Genomic DNA, 18,398 nt, shown 5'->3' with positions numbered 1-18,398 from the left:
TGCTGCCGCTGAGAAAGCGCCCACTTCTTGTGCTGTCCACATCACGCTATTGGAGTTCACGCAATAGTCCTTCGCTCGGCTGTCTTCTGTGCAGTCCATCGCTTCCGCAAAGGGGTAGACGCTTGCATTCGCGACCGCCATGGCCAGGCGTCTTTTCCCTCAGTCCTGTCATGGGGGCCGTCGCCTCTGCTGTCAGAAGGGCAACTGCAACCCTGATCGTTACGAGCGGAATCATCGGCCCGAGCGGCCCACCACCCGAAACGATAGCTTCTCCTCTTCTCTTGCCCTGTCGAGCTCGTTGCGACGTCACTGTATGTATGCTCGCATCGTGCAGTTGAGTGTCACATCACCAGGCATCTTTCTTCGCGCTCGCAACGATCGGAATGGGCGATGCCGCGGATCAGCAGGCTCCACGACGACAGCGAAGTGGCAGCCTCGAAGGCACCCCCAATGGCGACAATGCCAAGCGACAGCGTACCACGCGAGGGAAAGGACTCCGCACGCGATCTGGGTGTACTAGCTGTCGTACGCGAAGAGTGAAGTGTGATGAGGCGAAGCCCATTTGTGCTGCATGCGTGAGGAGGGATGATGATTGTGTTTATCCGAGCGTCGATGAAACAGCTTCGCAACGACAGAATGGGTCCAATCGAGGAGCCTCTAAAACGGCAGCAAGTCGACCAACTGTCCCCGAGCGGAAGATCGAAGTCAACAGTGGCTCTAACGCATCGGGTAATCGTAGTGCTGCCACGCCACGAAGTACGACCGGCGAAGGGCAAGAAGATTGTTCTGCAAGGTCGGCAGAGTCAGACATACCAGTTCCTTCGCAGCCAAAGTCTGCACTGTCGCTTGATCCCAGCGATCGATTCCAAGATACGGTAGTACTGGTCGACCAACCTGTCTTGCAACATAACGCAACGGGAGCACTGCCTACACCGCCAGCCTGGTACCAGAGTCTTGACCAGAACATTGAGTCAGATCCGGAAGGTTGGCAAATATGGGCAGCCAGCCCTGAATCTTCCTGGAGCAACCCACCTGGATACACGGCAGAGACAGCCTCTCGTCTATGGTTCGGTCTCTTAGCAAATGATGCTACCACGAGTGCTACCGGCAACTTCAGTGATGACCCTTCGGCAGCAGCGACATGTGCGCCAACCAGCGAAACTACCAGTGCCGTTGCGCAGAATTGGGTCGAAGGTGCTGCGTTAAAGTCTGGCGGGATTCGCAGTCAGACCATTCTCAGTTTCCCAGAGGAAGCGATCACTCTCGATCCCGATGAAGTTGTCCTCTTCCGACATTTTGTCCTTATCCTCAGCACATGGCTCGATATCACTGATCCTGAAAGGTCTTTCGCAGTAGTGGTCACTGATATGGCTTTGAGGAACCGGGGTGTCATGTGTGCCATCCTGGCACTCTCCGCTCGTCACCTCTCAATCTGTCCGACAGACACCAGCATCAATGGTAGCGAAGCCCCTCCTGAGACGCTAGCTGTCAAGTACTACTCTCATACACTACAGTACCTTCAACGCGCCATGCAGCATGCTCCCTATCTAACGAGCGATGAACTGTTGGCAACCGTTCTGGTGATATCAGCATACGAAATGCTTGACACAGAAGGTCGCGATTGGGAGCGACATCTCAAAGGTGTCTTCTGGATACAGCGTTCCCAGCTCATACATGGCGAGTCAGAAGGTTTGAAGCGATGCATCTGGTGGGCGTGGCTGCGGCAAGATATATGGGCCGCGTTCAAAGAACGACGCAAAATTCTCAGCTTCTATGTGCTGAAGCGGCCATGTTCAGAGTTAGATTTCTGGGAACTCGTCAATCGATCTGTCTTCCTCCTTGGTCAATGCGTCAACTATGCCAGCGACAAAGAGATACAGGCTGGAGCAGTCAATACCCAAGCACGCATAGCTCGCGGCCGAAGTCTATGGGCGAGCTTGGAGGAGTGGAATTCATGCTTCGCTCCCTTCGATCGACGCCTGCCGACACTACCAACAAACAACTTTCCATTCACGCCAATCTGGATCAACCCTCCTGCCGCAAGTCTTGCTGTGCAAGTACATCACTTTGCTCGCTTACTGCTATTAGACCTGATGCCAGCGATTGGAGGTCTAGCGGAGCTAACGAAGCGTGCTGAGAACGTGCGTGAGTCAGTGGCTGCCATCTGTGGCATTGCGTACTGCACCACGGAGTCCGCGGCTATGCTCACATCTACTCAATGTCTATATGCTGCTCGGCCACATCTCAATGCGTCTCATGAGGTGGATGCAGTCAATGAGCTGTTGCTGTCACATCAGAAGCAGACGGGCTGGCCGAATGGCGATATTCATCTTGATGTTAGGTGAAGCCTTCCAACAATGATAATATTTTAGGTTCCGGGTCTGGTATTGTTTACTGGACGAAGCGCAGTGTTCATATCGTGACGTGCCCTTCTACTTTGGCCCTTGTCCCTCGAGCATTCCAGCTGGACTCTGTAGCCAGGGAACAGGTATCTCGTGTCGAGCTCACCATGATGCCTCTGCTCGAAATGGTCACGCGCGACTTCTTGGTGATCTCGCGAAGACCACCCCGATGCGACATCCTGCACCGCCATCATGCAATCCCGCTCGCCTTGCCACTTGAGCCACATATATCCATTTGCTCTCCCTGCAATCTGGCAACTTCGGCAACACCTTTCTCCATCAGCTCCGTCAATGGCATCTTTGCAGCATTTGCATGCAAGTGCTTCGTGTATCCGTCCAGTACTAACTTGTTGACATTGATCTTGCTCACCCCGGCTTGGATGCATCGCTGGAGAAGCTCCGGCGGGTACCCGTTCGTGCCATGCAACACGATCCTGACTCTGCCATCTGCTCTCCTCCTGATCGCTTCCAATCTCTCGAAATCGAGACGAGCATTGGTGTACCCATCTTCTCCATGCAAATTGCCGAACGCTGGAGCCAAAAAGTCTACACCAGTAGCGATAAACTCATCAACTTCTTCTGGAGTAGTGAGAACGCCCTCTATGTCTACGAGATCAGCTACGCCGTCCTCGCCACCTTCAAGTCGTCCAGGCTCTGCCTCTGTAGCAATCCCACGGGAGTGGCATAGATCCACATACTGCTTCGTGAGGCGCAAGTTCTCGCATTTCTCGTGATGCGACATGTCAACCATTATCGAGTCAAATGGGAGCGTTTCGGCTGCTATACGAAGCAAGTTCTCATCCTGGCAGTGGTCTAGATGCACTGCTATTGGTACAGATGTGCGAGAGGCGGCTTCTGCGGCTGTTCGGACGAGGAGTCCGTCGGAGAAGGTGATGGCCCAGGGAAAGAGTTGGATGATCAGGGGAGACTGCTTGAGTTCTGCTGCGCGGACGACGCCGAGGATGTGTTCGATGTTGTAGCTGTGAGGTATGTCAGGCGATCTCCAGCTAAGCGCTATCGTATCTCGAAGACTTACACAATGGAGGCTTGGACGCCATATCCGCGTGCCTCTGCATCTTTCAGTATGCGAACTGTCTTGTTGGAACTCAGGTCGGGTGCTCCTGCTGCCATTGCACAAGTCTTTCAGCGAATTTCACAGTCAGAGTCCTGCATGTATGTTACTTTCGACCTCTCTTGAACGATGTTTTGACATTGTGACGAACGGCGTCTTCGGTGTTAGGCTATGTTAGCGACATTCGCTTCGATTGGATGCGCTCGTATCGAGCTCACGTCGGCAGTGGTCGGGTTCTGACAGCCAGACACCAGAGAGCGATGCACTTGCCGTCAAAATAACCCTTTCACAACTTGCGGTCCGGACTATGCTTTGCAGGTCCCAGCTAGGTATTGATCGTGAAAGATCAACCTAGAGTTTCTCTCACTTCCTACATGCTTTGCGAACATAGCCGCTCTTCTGGTAAGCAAGCCTGCGGCAATGACAGAAGGCATCACTGGCATCGGCCGTGCCATCGCCGTGGGCTATGTCGCCACGGAGCATCAGTTTCTGCTAACCATGTCGACGATGGACTCTCTCGACAGCATTTTAATACTGTGCAAGACGAAATGCATGATGCACAGTACGCCTCTGAAGGTGTCGTGCGTACGTCAGTCTTCGCCGAGCTGACGATTACATTATATTGAAGGTCCACCAGTCTACCAGGCTGTCGGTCGCCTCCCGTCACCGGATAGCTGCCTTGCAATATATCACTTTGTTCGTGGCGTATCTGATCAATCTTATTGTTCCAGATCTTGGAGAGATGTGCTCGTGGTGTCTCGGCTGCTCCCGACGGCTCCGCTCGGTCGTCATCCTGGTCGTAGTAGGTCGCACAACACGTAAAATATCTGCCCTGCCACGTACATGATTGTTTGCAGTTTGCCACCCCGACTGTGCTGGCCTTTACGTTGCGGCAATGTAGCTTCTACGTGGCTTCCTGCACAGTCACCTCTGTAAGGGTGTCTCTGCGGGGAAAGAACTGCGGTCAGAACAGGCTGTTCTCCAAGTCATATTCCATTAACATGCTCACTGCGCTGACCCCGATGCATAGAACAACACAGACCAATGTAGAGGGTCGGCTCGACGACGTGCCGCTCGTGGCGCAGATCTGTCCCGGTGACTCGGATGCTGCCATGAGCTGCCGACAGCAAGGACATGGCCTGCCGCGCCTCCTGAGACCGACAATGCTAGCTGCAGGCAAACAATGCATATGCATGCGCATCCGCATGACTTAGTAGACTACCCTGGGACCTCTTGCATGGCCACTCATGCTGTACGAGATACACAGCCCACGACAGTCTGATCATATGCAAGTGGCCACCGAGAATGCCACCACGCTCACCACTGGCCTTGTCATCCATGTGGTCTGCACCGTCTATAGTGGATGGAACTCGCCAGTGCCGGGGGAGAGAGGCTGGACTATGAGGTGGCTTGAACGACTCGCGCAACATGTCGTTGCTGCGATGGCGGCGGCAGACGGTTCCGGACAATGCTTTTCATCGCTGCGATAGGTGATCTCATCGACTCCTTCATCGCTAGACTCAATGATGCCAACCCGGAACGGTGGGCCGGGAAGACAGTGCATGAAGACCGTGCGAGAGGCTTTGTGGCGTTGCGCAACGGTCGTCCACCGCTTACGAAGTTACGGCTCGCAAGTTGGGGCGAATCGGGAGGTACGAGGTATGATCGTGCTGACCGATAATATGGGAGCTGCAGTATCGACAAGGATTGTGAGATGGTCGCAACGACCTGATGATTCGGACTTGATGAGTTCGAGGGATATGTCAAGTGCTCGACGACTGAGGGAGACGGTGGTCAATGCTGCAGCACGAGAGTCAATCCACCAGGCGACACGCTAGAACCATAATCGGGTCTTTGATCGGACTCGAATCTCGTTCTTCGTTCTCCCGACCCTTGCTCCTAGGCCAAAACGGCCTTCCCGGTAGAAGATCCAGTAAGCCGGGCTCATCCACACGTCTGCACAAGGCACCGCATGTCAAATGGCCACGATGGCTTTCGACGCTACGTTCACTCCAACGCAGCTGCAGCTTCATCAGCAGTCTAGGATATCGGCACTCACTAGCTAGCTCCTCTTCTTGTGGGGCCTTCTCATCTTTCGGACAGGTCAGTTTGCTCTGCGTATAAGCAGCAGGCCGCGCGACGGCGAGCGAATCGAAGGCTCCATTGCCATTCCTGCGCTCTCATTCGCGGGCACTACTGGCTATCAAGCCTAGTACGTAGCCATCACTTATTGTGAACATACCCCACACCACCCTCTACTCCAATGCCGACTTGCATTGCGACAACTCGAGAGCACTTTGTGCATCTTATCGACCTCATGTAGAGATCATTCCTGGTTACACCGACGTGCTCTTCTTCAAGGGTGTGTCAGCTAGAGCCGCGGCCCTCGATCGTGCCACTGGGCCGTCTCAGAAGTGCCGACATGCAGACATCCGGTACACAATCGCTGTATTCAGTTTGCTGAATGCATGGCATACTTCTACGACCTCGAGACCCTTCGACCGCATCGCACGACTCCTGTACCAGTTCGACTAGACCGTCGACCTTCCGTACGCCATCAGATTCATCGATCAGCCTCAAGCATCAGCGATCAGCATCAAGCATCAGGTCTTGTCAGCTTGTCGATATGTGCGAATACACCAAAGTCGAGTACGCATGTGGCCACCTGCGGTACACTGTGCGCGCCTGGTGTTGGTCAATCACGTTCTTACGGCTTGAAGTTCGGTCGCTAACAAACGCTAGGTATCAAGTATCAGGAGTCACATCGACGTTGTCCGGCGAACGTCGTCGCAGTGGAGTATCGATTGGACGAGAAGTGCGGTAAGGACTTTTAAATACATGCCCAGTGACTGCACGATCTCTGACTGTTATGTGTAGGCGACTGCAGGGAAGCGCCGAAGTTATACAGTCTCCCAAAACTCAGGAAGAAGGCTTCGACGCTGCCGAGTAAGAGAGAAAACAAGCCATCGAACGCTTCAGCAAGCTCTTCGAGGTAGCTGCTCAAGATGCCCGCCCATTGTCGATACCGGCGATCAACGGAGCGGACTAGGATGGCCCCGCAATACAAATGATAGAACCACCATGCAGTCCTCTGTCGCATGCTGTGATTGACACTTTCAAGCGACAAAGCTCTACGTCGCGGACCGCAGCTTGATCAGCGAGAGTGGATTGATGGTGCCACCGGGGCGGATAATGGTATGCTTTCTGTCCGAGACATGACGAAAGGACAGCAACGGATGGCTGCACATCCCGTGATGCGACAACAATGTGCTACACTGGGCTGGCACCCCTGGCAATGGCTACCTGCAGATGTCAGCACAGGACCAGAATATGGAGCCGCTGCAAACATGAGCGCAATGGCCATTGCTGGATCCTATCGACGGGGTCGAATGACCTGCCCAGATGCTGCCATTGTGGAACTTGTGATGTTGGAAAACATGTTTGCTGCTCTTATGGCTGGTGCCCAAAGATCACCAGGACCAAGTCGGGACAGCTTGTACCAATCACAACTTCTGCTGGAAGACTACTCAACTGGAAGCATGCTCTCGCCCAGGTGACTCGACTACGACTGTGCGACGCACCAGCGACAGTTTCAGATGCATGGCCTTCTCGCCTGCCGATGAGTAAACACCAGGCTTGCCGTCGGTACGGCACAAGATGTTTGCCAGTCATCACGCTTTCGCAGTCGACAGATCTGCTTATCTCATCAGGCGGATTAATCAGTATCAAACGACTACATTAATCAATACTACTACCTCTCTCTATCGAACACGGTTTCCAGTATCAACGGCTGTAGCACAAAGCTGTCAAAACGAAGGACACCCTTAACAAACATCATTCCCAGGAAGTGCAGCCGCTGGGCAGCAACATATCCTTCGAGTTTCGTGTATACCTCGGACACCAGGAGATACCTTCCTTTTGAGCGCGAGTTTCAGGACCAAAGTGCCGCGCCGAGCTGAGAAGGCGTTCACCGGCTGAACCCGTACGGACAAGATTGAAGATCACGTCGGGGCAACACGTGCACAGCTCATGTTGCGGTTGAGCTCTGCAGGAGGTTCTGCAACTGTGAATGGACGAAGCATAGGGCTTTGCCACTTTTGTTCGTTGCTGCCCAATGTGTGTGCGTGTTTCATGTCATCACGCGTCCTCACTCTGTCACGGGATATCAAAATCTTCTGTTAGCTTCACCTCGCAGTGTCAATGAGGTACACAATGGCTGTGCTAATCAATGCATCGTTGCACTTCCTTGCAGCTTCGCGAAGGGAGAGCGCTCACCGGATCTTGGGCTCGGTCCCACCTGCTACGTACTCCATGACGACGGATCCGCAAAGTTATGGAGACGGTTCAACGGAATCTCAGGACCGTCGAAGCTCTTGATGCCAACAAGCTGGCCATATGGCAGGCCTTGCCCTCCTGGACTTAGGCTAAGCAACACGCGGAGGCGCGAGGGCTTCGGATCACTCATCACGCAGAGCATCTGGCCTCTCTGGCGGTTCAGTCTGTTCCAAGCGAGGCCCACCTTTGCCGACATCCTGAGCAGGCCTAAGCACATGTTAGAGGAATATCACACTAAGACCTGCCTACCTGCCATGAAGCTCCAAGACTTGTCTGGCCACTGCGCTACCATGACCTCGAAAGGGGAGTGACATCCGGATCAGAGATCCCGTGGAGGCTTCAGCATGGTCGGCGTGTTTCAAGGACCTTCAGCCGGTCCTACTGAGTCGTAGAGGTAATGTTGCCTTCGACCTTCCTCACTTCAAGCAAAGCACTAGATCGGACTGTGATGCTCGCGAAGGCTTTGGCTGAGTGGCGCACAACAGACACGAAGCCTGCTTTATCGCGTGGTAAATCTGGACCTGACGTTATCTCCTTGGCAGACCTGCCATACAGTATGAACGCCTGGGCGGCCTGTAACACAGGAGCAGCTACACATTGAGAGACGCCTTGGCTGGCGCATCCAAGTATGCCGCAACTTCATGTGGTAATAAACCCACAGCTTCTGGCCGGTGTTGTGGAGCGCGCCGCACAGCCACCATATCGACAGGTGACACCAGATTTGAGGATCCGCTCATCTCGCCGGTATGATCCATAGTGGTCGGACGAGTCGGGTGGTCGAAGTGGATCGCATATGCAGGTGGTAAGGACGTCGGTGCTTTGTCTTGCCATCAAAAAGATCCCACCGACTTTCACATATGGATCTTTGATCTTTGATCTGCGCAAATGACCTCTAGTTCCCGACATACCTACCGGTATCTGAGAAGGTGCTTTTGCTTTACACGTACCACTGAGATGCAAGGGCACCCTCCGAGACCGATCAGGTACGACCCTCGAGTTCTCTTGAAGGTACACACATGAGTGCAAAACGTGATCGTTGGCTGCCGATGACTGTAGAGCACACACATATCGCTTCAAGCAATGGCATGTCTCCTGCCTGGGGCACATGTACCGCCATAAGGGATAGTCACGAGTCTGCTTGGAACCTGGTTTTGAAGCGATCTCGACAGACATGCGTGGACACGACGGTGGCCATTGCGAAGAAACGACGCTCATGTACAACAGTGCAAACATTGGCCATGAATGAACAAGAGCTGTGAGACTCATCTATCTATCTGGGCACATGCGCTCGTGGTGAAACGCCACATCGACGACGATGATGCCGACTATGTCGTCGAGACAGACGTCCGGCGTGCATCTACCTCAATTCACTCTTCTCTTGTCACAGGCGGGTTTGGTTGGAGTCATTGAGCGAAAGAAGACAGCGACCGCTTTCGAGCGCGTCTGCTTCACCGGACGGCTTCTTGCATAAAATGCTTGCACTCACTGCGCAGCTTCCCGCGTTTGCGCCAGCACCTCCAAAGTGACTGCGCATGACGGCCAACACTTTCAAACAATGACAGATCAACTCCGAAACTGCTGAACGGCACGCGACACAACCACCGCCTGACCACCTCGTCGCACATAAAACCGCGCCAACCGGTACTGCTGTGTAACCCACCACCACATCACACACCGCAGAGATGGCCGACACACCTGCGCTCCGGAAGCGTCTCCTGCAAGATATCCGCGAGATCCAAGAGAGCCCATACCCAGGTATCGCCGTCCACCTCCAAAATGACCAGCTCACCAAAGCATGCCTGGTGCTCTCTCCAGAAGGCGAACCGCCACTTCACCTCACAATACACTTTCCAGCATCCTACCCACTCAGCCCACCTCGTATCAGGATCGAGAGCGCAGTCACTCACCCGAATGTCTTCGACGACTTCATTTGCATCAACATCCTGGATGACAGAGAAGCTTACACACCTGCTTACTCACTGAAGGGAATCTGCATACAGATGCTGAGCTTCTTCGCCAGCGACCATGTGGAGCAGATGTATGGTGAGAACGGCGGAATCGTGGATCGGAAGCAGTGGCAAGCGGGCGGGTGGAAGAGCGATCCCTACCGTCGACGTGAGGAGGAGGACAACTTCAAGTGCGACCAGTGTGGCTTTGGGCATGACGCGAGTCCCCAACCCAACAGCACGCCACCACAGGACGACGCGGATCATGCTACTACCGAGATCGCTGCCGTGGCGGGGATCGAGCCGGAGGGTGCGAACGACGAGCCAGCAGAGAAGAAGAAAGAACAGACGCTCTTCCTGGTCAACCTACCACCTGACATCCTCCTCCTTTTCTGCGATCGCCTTGACGAGCAATCACTCCTTCTGGCGGCTCGAGCATGGAACGGCTTTGGTCGTTTGATGCGCGCTTACAACATCATGCGCAATCGAGAGCTGCAGTGCTTCACCTTCAAGCAGGGCTACCAGGAGCTCGACTTGGGCATCGGCGTCACCATCGATCACACCCGTCAAGGTCAACCCATCGCCTCTGAGTTCGACATCCTCTCGCGCATGGCTTACGAACAACATGGAGTGCGTCAGTCGATACAAGGCCTTCGCTTCGACTACTGGCTACCACTTCCTCTTGCACACAGCCACTGGAACCGTGTGCGTGGAGAGGTGGACGAGAGACTCCAGGCGATCGCGAAAGCAAAGAACATCAACGGAACACTCGACAATGTCATCTATGCTTTCATGAACGACATCGTCGTGCGCCTCTCACACACTGCTGGAGACTATGAACAGCCTCGCGTTCGCCTCTTCGGTGACGGAGAAGCACCCAAATCGACCTTGACACATGCTTCAGAAAAGGCGATCGAGAGCTACTTTCACCTCTTCCACCTGCTTGTCTGCCTCGCTACAGAACGCAACCTCTGGGCCACCCGCGCCAACGACGCTATCAAGAACTTTCTGGCAGGTCGCTGCGGCAAACAGGACTGTCCAAATCTCGGCTACCTCTTGATCATGACCCTCATCAGCGACGCCGAAGATTCTGAGGAGCTCAATCGTGCTATCATCAAGGAGGCCATCACCCGCAACGTGGTCTGGATGCTCGAGCCTGAACCCAAGGGTCGCGGCATGGTCGAGCTGAGCTTCATGGAGACGTCTACCATCTCGATGTACCGTCTCGCCAAGACCTTCGAAGCCAGCAAGACCAGCTACCGCCTCATCATGTTCCTTAACCTGATGCGCAAGGTGGTCCACACCGTCCGCCACGAGAAGCAGAAGGACGGCACTATCAAGAAGCTCAACCTTGCCGAGCTCCGCACCGCGCTCTTCGATCGACATGGTGCACCGCCAAATGGTGCTGCTGCGGTCCTTGCGAAGCGTGTCCAGGAGATCCAGAAGGTGAATGACTTCCCGAACTTCTTGACAAATATGGGGATCCGACCTCCATCTGCGTCGAACTTTACCACTTTCTTGCGCGATACTGTCAAGGCGAGTATGGACAAGGGGTACAGCAAGTGGGCGCTCACTCAGCCAGAGGCGCTGTACTACCGTCAGAAGAAGGAGCCGCAGGTGGAGCGTCCGGAGGGTATGAGAGCACAGGAGCCGCGACTTGGTCGGTTCAGCTTCTTCGCTGGTCGTGGTGGCGGACAGGGTGGTGGTCGAGGCGGTGGTGGCAGAGGAGGCCGTGGAGGCGGACGTGGAAGATACTAGGCGGGTGTAGAAAGACGGGAGAACATGAGACATGACCAAGGTGCTGAAGCGCATACAGGCATGACACCGGTCATCAGAATGACAGGAGATGATGGAAGACATCAGCCGCAGAGAGCGCAGGTAGATGATACGGCATAGTACCGAGAACTACAGTGTCGCAGCTGTGCTCACAAAGCCCTCTCCTCATTTGAATGAAGCAGTTTGCCACAGTGCTTCTCTTTACATGAGTGTGATACCAGATCACATAATGACACGCCATGATCACTGAGCCCCGCCAGTCCCTCGTATGGAGCTGTCCCATCGAGTTCCGAATCGTCCCAGTCTTGTGAATATCCTCAACGCATCTACTAATGATGAAACTCGAAAGGCTCCTGCTCGTGCCAATATCTGCCTCAACCATGTGCAAGATAGCGAGTGAGTCGGCATAAAGTCGTAACATGCTCAACACCAAGCCAACCAACTCCATATCACTCAAGCCGTCCATCTACACCACACGGGTCTTGCCACTGCCACGGCCATCCGATGAACGCGATATCGTAATAAATCACGCGATCACTACTATCCCGACTGGCGCTGTCATTCGCCTGTACCCTCAAATCAAACGCCCATGTTCTCTTGAGTCTTCTCTGGAGATCTTTCTTCCCGTGAACAGCCTCGTGCGCCGAGCTCGCTAGGAAGAAAGCGCCTCTCACGTGGCGTCTATTCTCGACCCCTATTGCTCGAAGCCATCGTCCAGTGCTTCCGGCGTTGCCCCAGTGGATCATGTGCGAACCCCAAGTACGGTAGAAGTATGGTAAGAGTTCGCCGCGTAGGATGCGGCAGACTCTGGTGATGGGTGGCTGATGGGGTGCTCCTCGGCCGCGATAGGGATGGAAGAGCTCGTGCGGTCGTGGGTGGTCGTCGACGGCTAGTTTGCCGATTGTCGACCAGATTTCTGGGGCGAGGTCGAGGAGGCCGAATGACTGTTCACTGGTAAGTGGGTGGCGGGTCATTATCTTGCGTTGCGTACCTGGTTGCTGGAGTCATTCGAGGCGTCTTTCACGGCCTAGTGCTTGAATGATTTGTGTTGCTGCTGTTGTAGATGTGGTTGGTCGGCGAGTAGTTGGTAGTCAAGGAGCTGTTGGCGGATTGTGGAGCGTGTGGTGGATGAGAAAAGAGCAATCCTTTTGTCGAGAGAAGTGAGGCTGTTAAATACTTGACGTTCACTCTCACTAGCAGCGTTACATCGTTCTGCTTCAGATCCTGCCGCCTTCACTGTAGCTGATTTGAGCTCTCTCTCTCTCTCTGTCTCTCTTTACTCCAATACCATCTTCTCCTGATATTGCCGCCGCGTCCTTCGCATCCGAGTATGTCCGGTAGCTGGAAAGAGACCATGTTCTATGCGGCTTTGCTTCCACGACGTTGGTCATTCAGGTATTCCTCGGCCCTCATCGAGTGTACTCTGAGCAAGAGCGATTCAGGGCTGTGGGCGTAGACAATATGAGGGTCGTTCTGCCTTGCTTGGAGTGATTATATTCTTATCTCTGACTCATCCTCATCACATGTTCCCACCCTCTTCCTTCCACTTCCTGATGTACTCCTTCGGATCCATGGGGCTGCCAGTCTCAGTATGCGAAAAGTTGTCTCGTCGAGGTTCGATTCGTTTTGCGACAAATGGTGTAAGCTGCCTATCGTTAGCGACCATACTGCATCACATGCTGAGTACATGATATGTATCTCTTACGTTGAACTCTGACAGATCCGGGCAGACATATGTGCGGACCTTCTTCCAGTCCATAACGTATCCTCCCCACTTTGTATGCCTTCCCATTGCTCCCACGCGGTTACCCTTGTAGTAGTTGTGCGGTCCTTGCTTCGTCGTGAGCGCAAGTCGCCTGATGGCGCGTTGTAGGATCGGTGTTGGCTGCATCTTGATGTGTTGGTCGACTTGTCACGACACGGTACCACAATGGCAAATGGTGGAGGCTCTCGATGTCAATGTTCATGTCGACGGAGATCTCGGGGATGAGCACAGACCAGCGATCGGCAGCTTCAAGCTCGAAAGCCAAGATTTCGGAAGTTGCCTCCAGAAATTTGAGAGTAAGCACGAGCATCAGCATCTGTACATACACGAGTCTACGATCATGCCGGGTCGAGTCGCACGATCGAACACTGCAGCGGCACCGAAGACTGCGCGCAATAAAAACAAGAAGCGATCATTCGACGCATATTCCGCTGCACAGAAACAGATCACTGAAAAGCGCCTTATCCCGAAGCATCGACTTGGTGAAGACATAGATGACGAGCCGCGACAGAAGAGACGAAGGGCGGAGGATGACGAGGAGGAAGACGAGCTAGTAGATGTAGAGGAGGATTTGGATCAGAGGACTCGGAAGCCAAAGCAGCGACGTGCGACTGGCCAGGACGACAACCTCGGCTATGGCAGCGACAGTTCAGGCAATGAGTGGACCATGGGTGCTATTGCCGAGGACGACGACGAAAGCGATCTGGACTCCGACGAGGCTTTTGGGGAGTCAGATGACGAGTTCCAGCAAGGCTTCACTTTCCGAGGATCCTCTAGCAAAAAAACCAAGTCGAAGAAGAAGCCTACACCCAGCGCATCGTCGAGGAAACTAGACTTGAACGAGAGAGAGGAAAGCGAAGATGACGATGGCGAAAGCGAGGACGACGAAGGACTTGGGTTTGGAGACGATGCGGTCGATTTGGCTGCAATGCTGGATAATGAAGATGAGGATATGGATGGTGGCGAGGATGATGACGGTGAAGAATCGGACGACGTAAGCGCAGGAGACGATGAAGAATCGGAGGAAGAGTCAGAGGAAGAAGACGACGATATGGCCGACGAGGAGCGAGTAGCACGCATGCGAGATCGGATAGAGGCTATGAGCGGATCGAGTCGTGAGGCTCCCGCCGTTGAACCTCTTGAAGATGTAACCTTGGACGACTTCATGGAGGACATCGGTCTGGCTCCAGAGAAGACGACAACCAAGGGCAAGAAGAAGCAGGTGAAGACAGGACCGATCGCTGCACCCCTACCCAAGCGGCAACAGGATCGCATTGATCGCGAGATTGCAACAGAGAAGGCAAAGCAAGAGCTCGATAAGTGGCGAGACACTGTCACAAGGAATCGCCGAGCAGAGCACTTGAGCTTTCCATTACAAGATCCCGCAGATCAGGGAGTTACTTTGGGCAGAGAGAAGTTCCAGCCAGCAACACAGCAGAAGCCGCAGACTGAGCTCGAGGAGAGCATCCAGCGGATCATGGAGGAGTCGGGCTTGGCTGCGAAGCAGGATCAAGATGGTGATCATCTGGGAGGCGAAGAGTCTGCATTGCTCAAGGCGGAGGGTCTCGCGGAAAAGAAGATGCCTGTCGAAGAGGTCATGGCTAGGCGAGCTGAATTGCGCAGACAGCGAGAGCTTCTGTTCAGAGAGGAGATCAAGGCGAAGCGCATTGCAAAGATCAAAAGCAAGAGCTACAGACGTGTTCATCGCAAGGAGAGAGAGCGCCAAGCTGAACAAGAGCGGCTGGAACTTGAGGGTATGGGTATGAGTGGAATGGACGAGACTGCCGAAGAGCAATTCGATCGCAAGAGAGCAGAAGCGCGAATGGGTACGAAGCACAAAGATTCGAAGTGGGCGAAAACGCTCAAGCAGACCAACAGAACTGCTTGGGATGAAGGTGCAAGAGATGGTGTTGTTGAGCAGGCTAGGCGCAATGAAGAGCTCAAGAAGCGCATGGCTGGGCAAGATGTTTCGTCTGACGAAGATGGCAGTCTTCCGTCTGCGGACGAAGACGAAGATGACGACGAAGCGGATGTCCTGCGTCAACTGGCTTCGGCAAAGGACAGCGCTGCCGAGAAGAAAGGCTTGTCTGCGCTCAAGTTCATGCGCAATGCTGAGGAACGAAAACGAAAAGCGAACGATGAGGACGTCGAGCGCCTTCGAAGAGAGCTCGCTGTCGCCGACGGCGATGAAGAAGAGAGTGATGCCGAAGGCCAAGATCTGGGTCGTGCCATCTTTGGACCCCAGTCGAAAGAGAACAAGCCGGTTCCGAAGGAGCAGAGGCTTGAGTTCGAGGCACCTGAAGGCTCAGATGAGGACGATGATGACGAAGCCAGGATCGTGACAGAACAGCCAAAGACTGCTGAGAAGACTACACCGAAAGGTACCCTCAAGAAAGCCAATGCGGCTAGTGGACCTTTAGCAAAAGGTCTACTGAAAGAGGACGAGGCCAAGCAACAACCTTCCAGCGCGACGAATGCTTGGTTGCAAGCCCCGAAGAACAAGTCAAAGAAACCAAGGTCGACCAATGATGATAGCATCATCATCACGAACGCAGACCCAATATCTCCAGCGGCGCCGAGCAAAGGCAAAGCAGCAGCCGAGCCCCAGCCTACCTCAGCAAGCACATCAGGCAACACATATGGCTGGACGACCGTGACTTACAAGAACGATGGCGACAGCGATGCCGAGGAAGAAGAGCCATCGAACCCTATCCTCACCGCCAAAGAGCAACAACTCTCCATCCAACAGCGCGCATTCGCCGGAGACGACGTCCAAGCCGCCTTCGAAGCCGAAAAAGCCGACCAAATCGCCTCCGAAGACGAAAAGGAAGTCTCAACCCACCTCCCCGGCTGGGGCTCCTGGACCGGCGACGGCCTGTCTCGCTCAATCCGCAAAGCCAACAAGAAAGCCGCCCACAACCCCTTGTGGAAGACAAAGCTCGATGGCGTCAAGCAAGCCGATCGAAAAGATGCTAGGCTGGCCAATGTCATCGTCAGTGAGAAGGCGGATCGTAAGGGGAAGAAGTACCTAGCGCCGGTTCTGCCTCATCAGTATGAGACGAAGGAGCAGTATGAGAGGTCGAGACGCTTGCCTATGGGGCCTGAGTGGACTACGAAGGAGGTGCATCAGAGGATGACGAAGCCGAGGATTGTGGTTAAGAAGGGGGTTAATGTTAAGGCGCTGGAGAGGCCGATCGCTTAGATCGTACGAAACTAGAATCGAAGTGACAATAATCTACGTCTGTGCTGCTGAGCATAGTTCTTTTGTCCATGACGATGACGAAGCGGCGGGCGATGAACTTCTAGCACGTTCTGTGTATCGTGATACCGCGGACTTGGTACCTTGAGCAGGACGGAACCCATTCACCGTGACCTCACGACATCGAGGCTCGCTGATGAGACGGAAGCCAGTGCGGACATATGTCTCATTTCGTGGTACTCGCAATCATCGATAGCACTCTCGATCATAAGCAACCACTACCTCACCGTAAACCCCCCATCTAATCTGACATCAGCCCCATTGGTATTCCTCGCCTCATCCTTGACCAAAAAGTCCACAATCCTCGCCACCTCCTCCGGCTCAGCGAACTGTCCTGTCGGCACAGCAGCCAGATAATCAGCAGCGACTTGCGGATCACCCCAAGCTTTCTTCCCCAACTCTGTCATTACAGGTCCTGGCGAGATGGAGTTCGCAGTGATACCCCTAGGACCCCACTCAGACGCCATACATTTCGTCAGCCCAATCAAGCCAGCTTTCGAGGCACAGTAAGGCCCGTGGTGGCGGAGGGCAATGTGAGCGGCTTGCGAGGCGATGTTCACGATACGGCCTCCTGGGACGGGACGGTTGGCATCAGAAGCGATCTTGGAAGCGGCGAAGTAGAGCTTCGCAAAGGCTTGACCTGTCAATGTTGGGCCATGGAGGTTGACCATGTAATGCCTAAGAATATCATCTACAGGGAATGATTCCAAGGGTTGGAGGTTCACATAGCCGGCTGTATTGACGAGGATGCTGGGAAAGGCATGATTGTCTTTGGAGATGGAGGCGAAGGCTGCAGTGACGGAGTCTGCTGAGGTTATGTCGCATTCGTAGGTACTGATGTCAGGGGAGGGGCCGTCTTGGTTGTAGATTTCTTGGAGGGTTGGGGTGACTTTTTGTTTTTCGAAGGGGGCGTATAGGAGGGCGAGTTTGGCGCCTTGGGAGTGGAGGAGTTTGCCTGTAACGGAGCCGAGACCGCCTGGGATGTGCTGTGAGAAGGAGTGGATGTGGGATCGATGACTTTGAACGAACCTATGCCACCGACCAATATCGCTAGTCTCGATGCCAATGCCATTGTCAGTATCGTTACTAGTTGTGTTGCACTTAGACTGAACAGAGTCTATAGAGCGGGGAATTGTGCACCACGAGCGACATCGCGTTAATGTTGCAGCGAATCCCGGCTGGGCGCTAGGTGTCTTCTTGGTTGTGTTTGTAAGGAGGACAAACTTGGTACGCGTATTTCTCAGCACCAACAAAGCTTGGTGGTCCGGGCTCTAATCTTAAGTACAACTTGTCGTCCTCCCCGTGTATCGTATCGATAATTGAATAAGCGTATCTTGAAGAGCGGTCAAGGTTGCCCTAGAATCGTTAGACTTGTTCCACTATGTTGTAGCCGTAGACACCTCAAATCTACGTCGCCTTCCAAGTTCCGCTAGAGGACTTGGAGAATTTCAAGAATCGCGCGTAACTCGTGGGGTGGGTTTGTCCTCCTTGTAAGCATGACCGTCTTCCGGGGACCTGCGGCAGAATTGATGGGTTTCCTCAGTAACGATTCATGGGGCGGTGGCCATCATGGCGCCCTTCATTGGAGCGAAGGTGCTGTTGAGATTATTGTCGTCACGTAGTTACTGGCATCATGCCGCAGTCTGGAGGGGATGGATGTCGATGTTGAGGTTGATGTAGGAAGCTAACAGTGACGAAAGACGAGGTGAGGTCGAAACAGTCCGTGCGCGGGAAACGTAAAGAGTGCAGGTGGTCACGGCCTTTCCGTCCTGCATTGCAACAACCGGTGGACATTCCTACCGCGCTGAACTCCACCTGGACGAACGACTGACTAACACGATGG

At 54.0% G+C, this 18,398-nt stretch overlaps 8 protein-coding genes across 8 annotated transcripts; 4 read left to right on the top strand and 4 right to left on the bottom strand.

Moving 5' to 3' along the window:
• Positions 1 to 383: 383 nt before the first annotated feature.
• CLAFUR5_05491 (uncharacterized protein) lies at positions 384 to 2,345 on the top strand (the record flags this gene model as incomplete). Its single annotated transcript, XM_047904639.1, has 1 exon — positions 384 to 2,345. One exon carries the CDS (start codon positions 384 to 386, stop codon positions 2,343 to 2,345), a length of 1,962 nt encoding a protein of 653 aa, XP_047761930.1.
• Positions 2,346 to 2,592: 247 nt separating this feature from the next.
• On the bottom strand, positions 2,593 to 3,533 carry CLAFUR5_05490 (Putative fructose-bisphosphate aldolase; the record flags this gene model as incomplete). Its single annotated transcript, XM_047904638.1, has 2 exons — positions 2,593 to 3,382; positions 3,439 to 3,533. 2 exons carry the CDS (start codon positions 3,531 to 3,533, stop codon positions 2,593 to 2,595), a joined length of 885 nt encoding a protein of 294 aa, XP_047761929.1.
• Positions 3,534 to 5,942: 2,409 nt separating this feature from the next.
• CLAFUR5_05489 (uncharacterized protein) lies at positions 5,943 to 6,308 on the top strand (the record flags this gene model as incomplete). The annotated part of the gene is made up of 2 exons (XM_047904637.1): positions 5,943 to 6,168; positions 6,217 to 6,308. The coding sequence occupies 2 exons, from the start codon at positions 5,943 to 5,945 to the stop codon at positions 6,306 to 6,308; spliced, it is 318 nt and encodes a 105-aa protein (XP_047762537.1).
• Positions 6,309 to 7,774: 1,466 nt separating this feature from the next.
• On the bottom strand, positions 7,775 to 8,101 carry CLAFUR5_05488 (uncharacterized protein; the record flags this gene model as incomplete). The annotated part of the gene is made up of 2 exons (XM_047904636.1): positions 7,775 to 8,016; positions 8,059 to 8,101. 2 exons carry the CDS (start codon positions 8,099 to 8,101, stop codon positions 7,775 to 7,777), a joined length of 285 nt encoding a protein of 94 aa, XP_047762504.1.
• Positions 8,102 to 9,491: 1,390 nt separating this feature from the next.
• On the top strand, positions 9,492 to 11,513 carry CLAFUR5_05487 (Ubiquitin-conjugating enzyme E2 A; the record flags this gene model as incomplete). Its single annotated transcript, XM_047904635.1, has 1 exon — positions 9,492 to 11,513. One exon carries the CDS (start codon positions 9,492 to 9,494, stop codon positions 11,511 to 11,513), a length of 2,022 nt encoding a protein of 673 aa, XP_047762535.1.
• A 1,537-nt stretch (positions 11,514 to 13,050) lies between these two features.
• CLAFUR5_05485 (54S ribosomal protein L27, mitochondrial) lies at positions 13,051 to 13,422 on the bottom strand (the record flags this gene model as incomplete). The annotated part of the gene is made up of 2 exons (XM_047904633.1): positions 13,051 to 13,176; positions 13,237 to 13,422. The coding sequence occupies 2 exons, from the start codon at positions 13,420 to 13,422 to the stop codon at positions 13,051 to 13,053; spliced, it is 312 nt and encodes a 103-aa protein (XP_047762533.1).
• A 214-nt stretch (positions 13,423 to 13,636) lies between these two features.
• CLAFUR5_05484 (U3 small nucleolar RNA-associated protein 14) lies at positions 13,637 to 16,498 on the top strand (the record flags this gene model as incomplete). The annotated part of the gene is made up of 1 exon (XM_047904632.1): positions 13,637 to 16,498. The coding sequence occupies one exon, from the start codon at positions 13,637 to 13,639 to the stop codon at positions 16,496 to 16,498; it is 2,862 nt and encodes a 953-aa protein (XP_047762534.1).
• Positions 16,499 to 16,773: 275 nt separating this feature from the next.
• CLAFUR5_05483 (NAD-dependent glycerol dehydrogenase) lies at positions 16,774 to 17,627 on the bottom strand (the record flags this gene model as incomplete). The annotated part of the gene is made up of 2 exons (XM_047904631.1): positions 16,774 to 17,531; positions 17,585 to 17,627. 2 exons carry the CDS (start codon positions 17,625 to 17,627, stop codon positions 16,774 to 16,776), a joined length of 801 nt encoding a protein of 266 aa, XP_047762532.1.
• Positions 17,628 to 18,398: the final 771 nt, after the last annotated feature.

This window comes from Fulvia fulva, chromosome 5 (genome assembly GCF_020509005.1).
Source record: "Fulvia fulva chromosome 5, complete sequence".
Classification (NCBI taxonomy): Eukaryota; Fungi; Ascomycota; class Dothideomycetes; order Mycosphaerellales; family Mycosphaerellaceae; genus Fulvia; species Fulvia fulva.
This window is presented reverse-complemented; position numbering and strand designations above follow the sequence as displayed.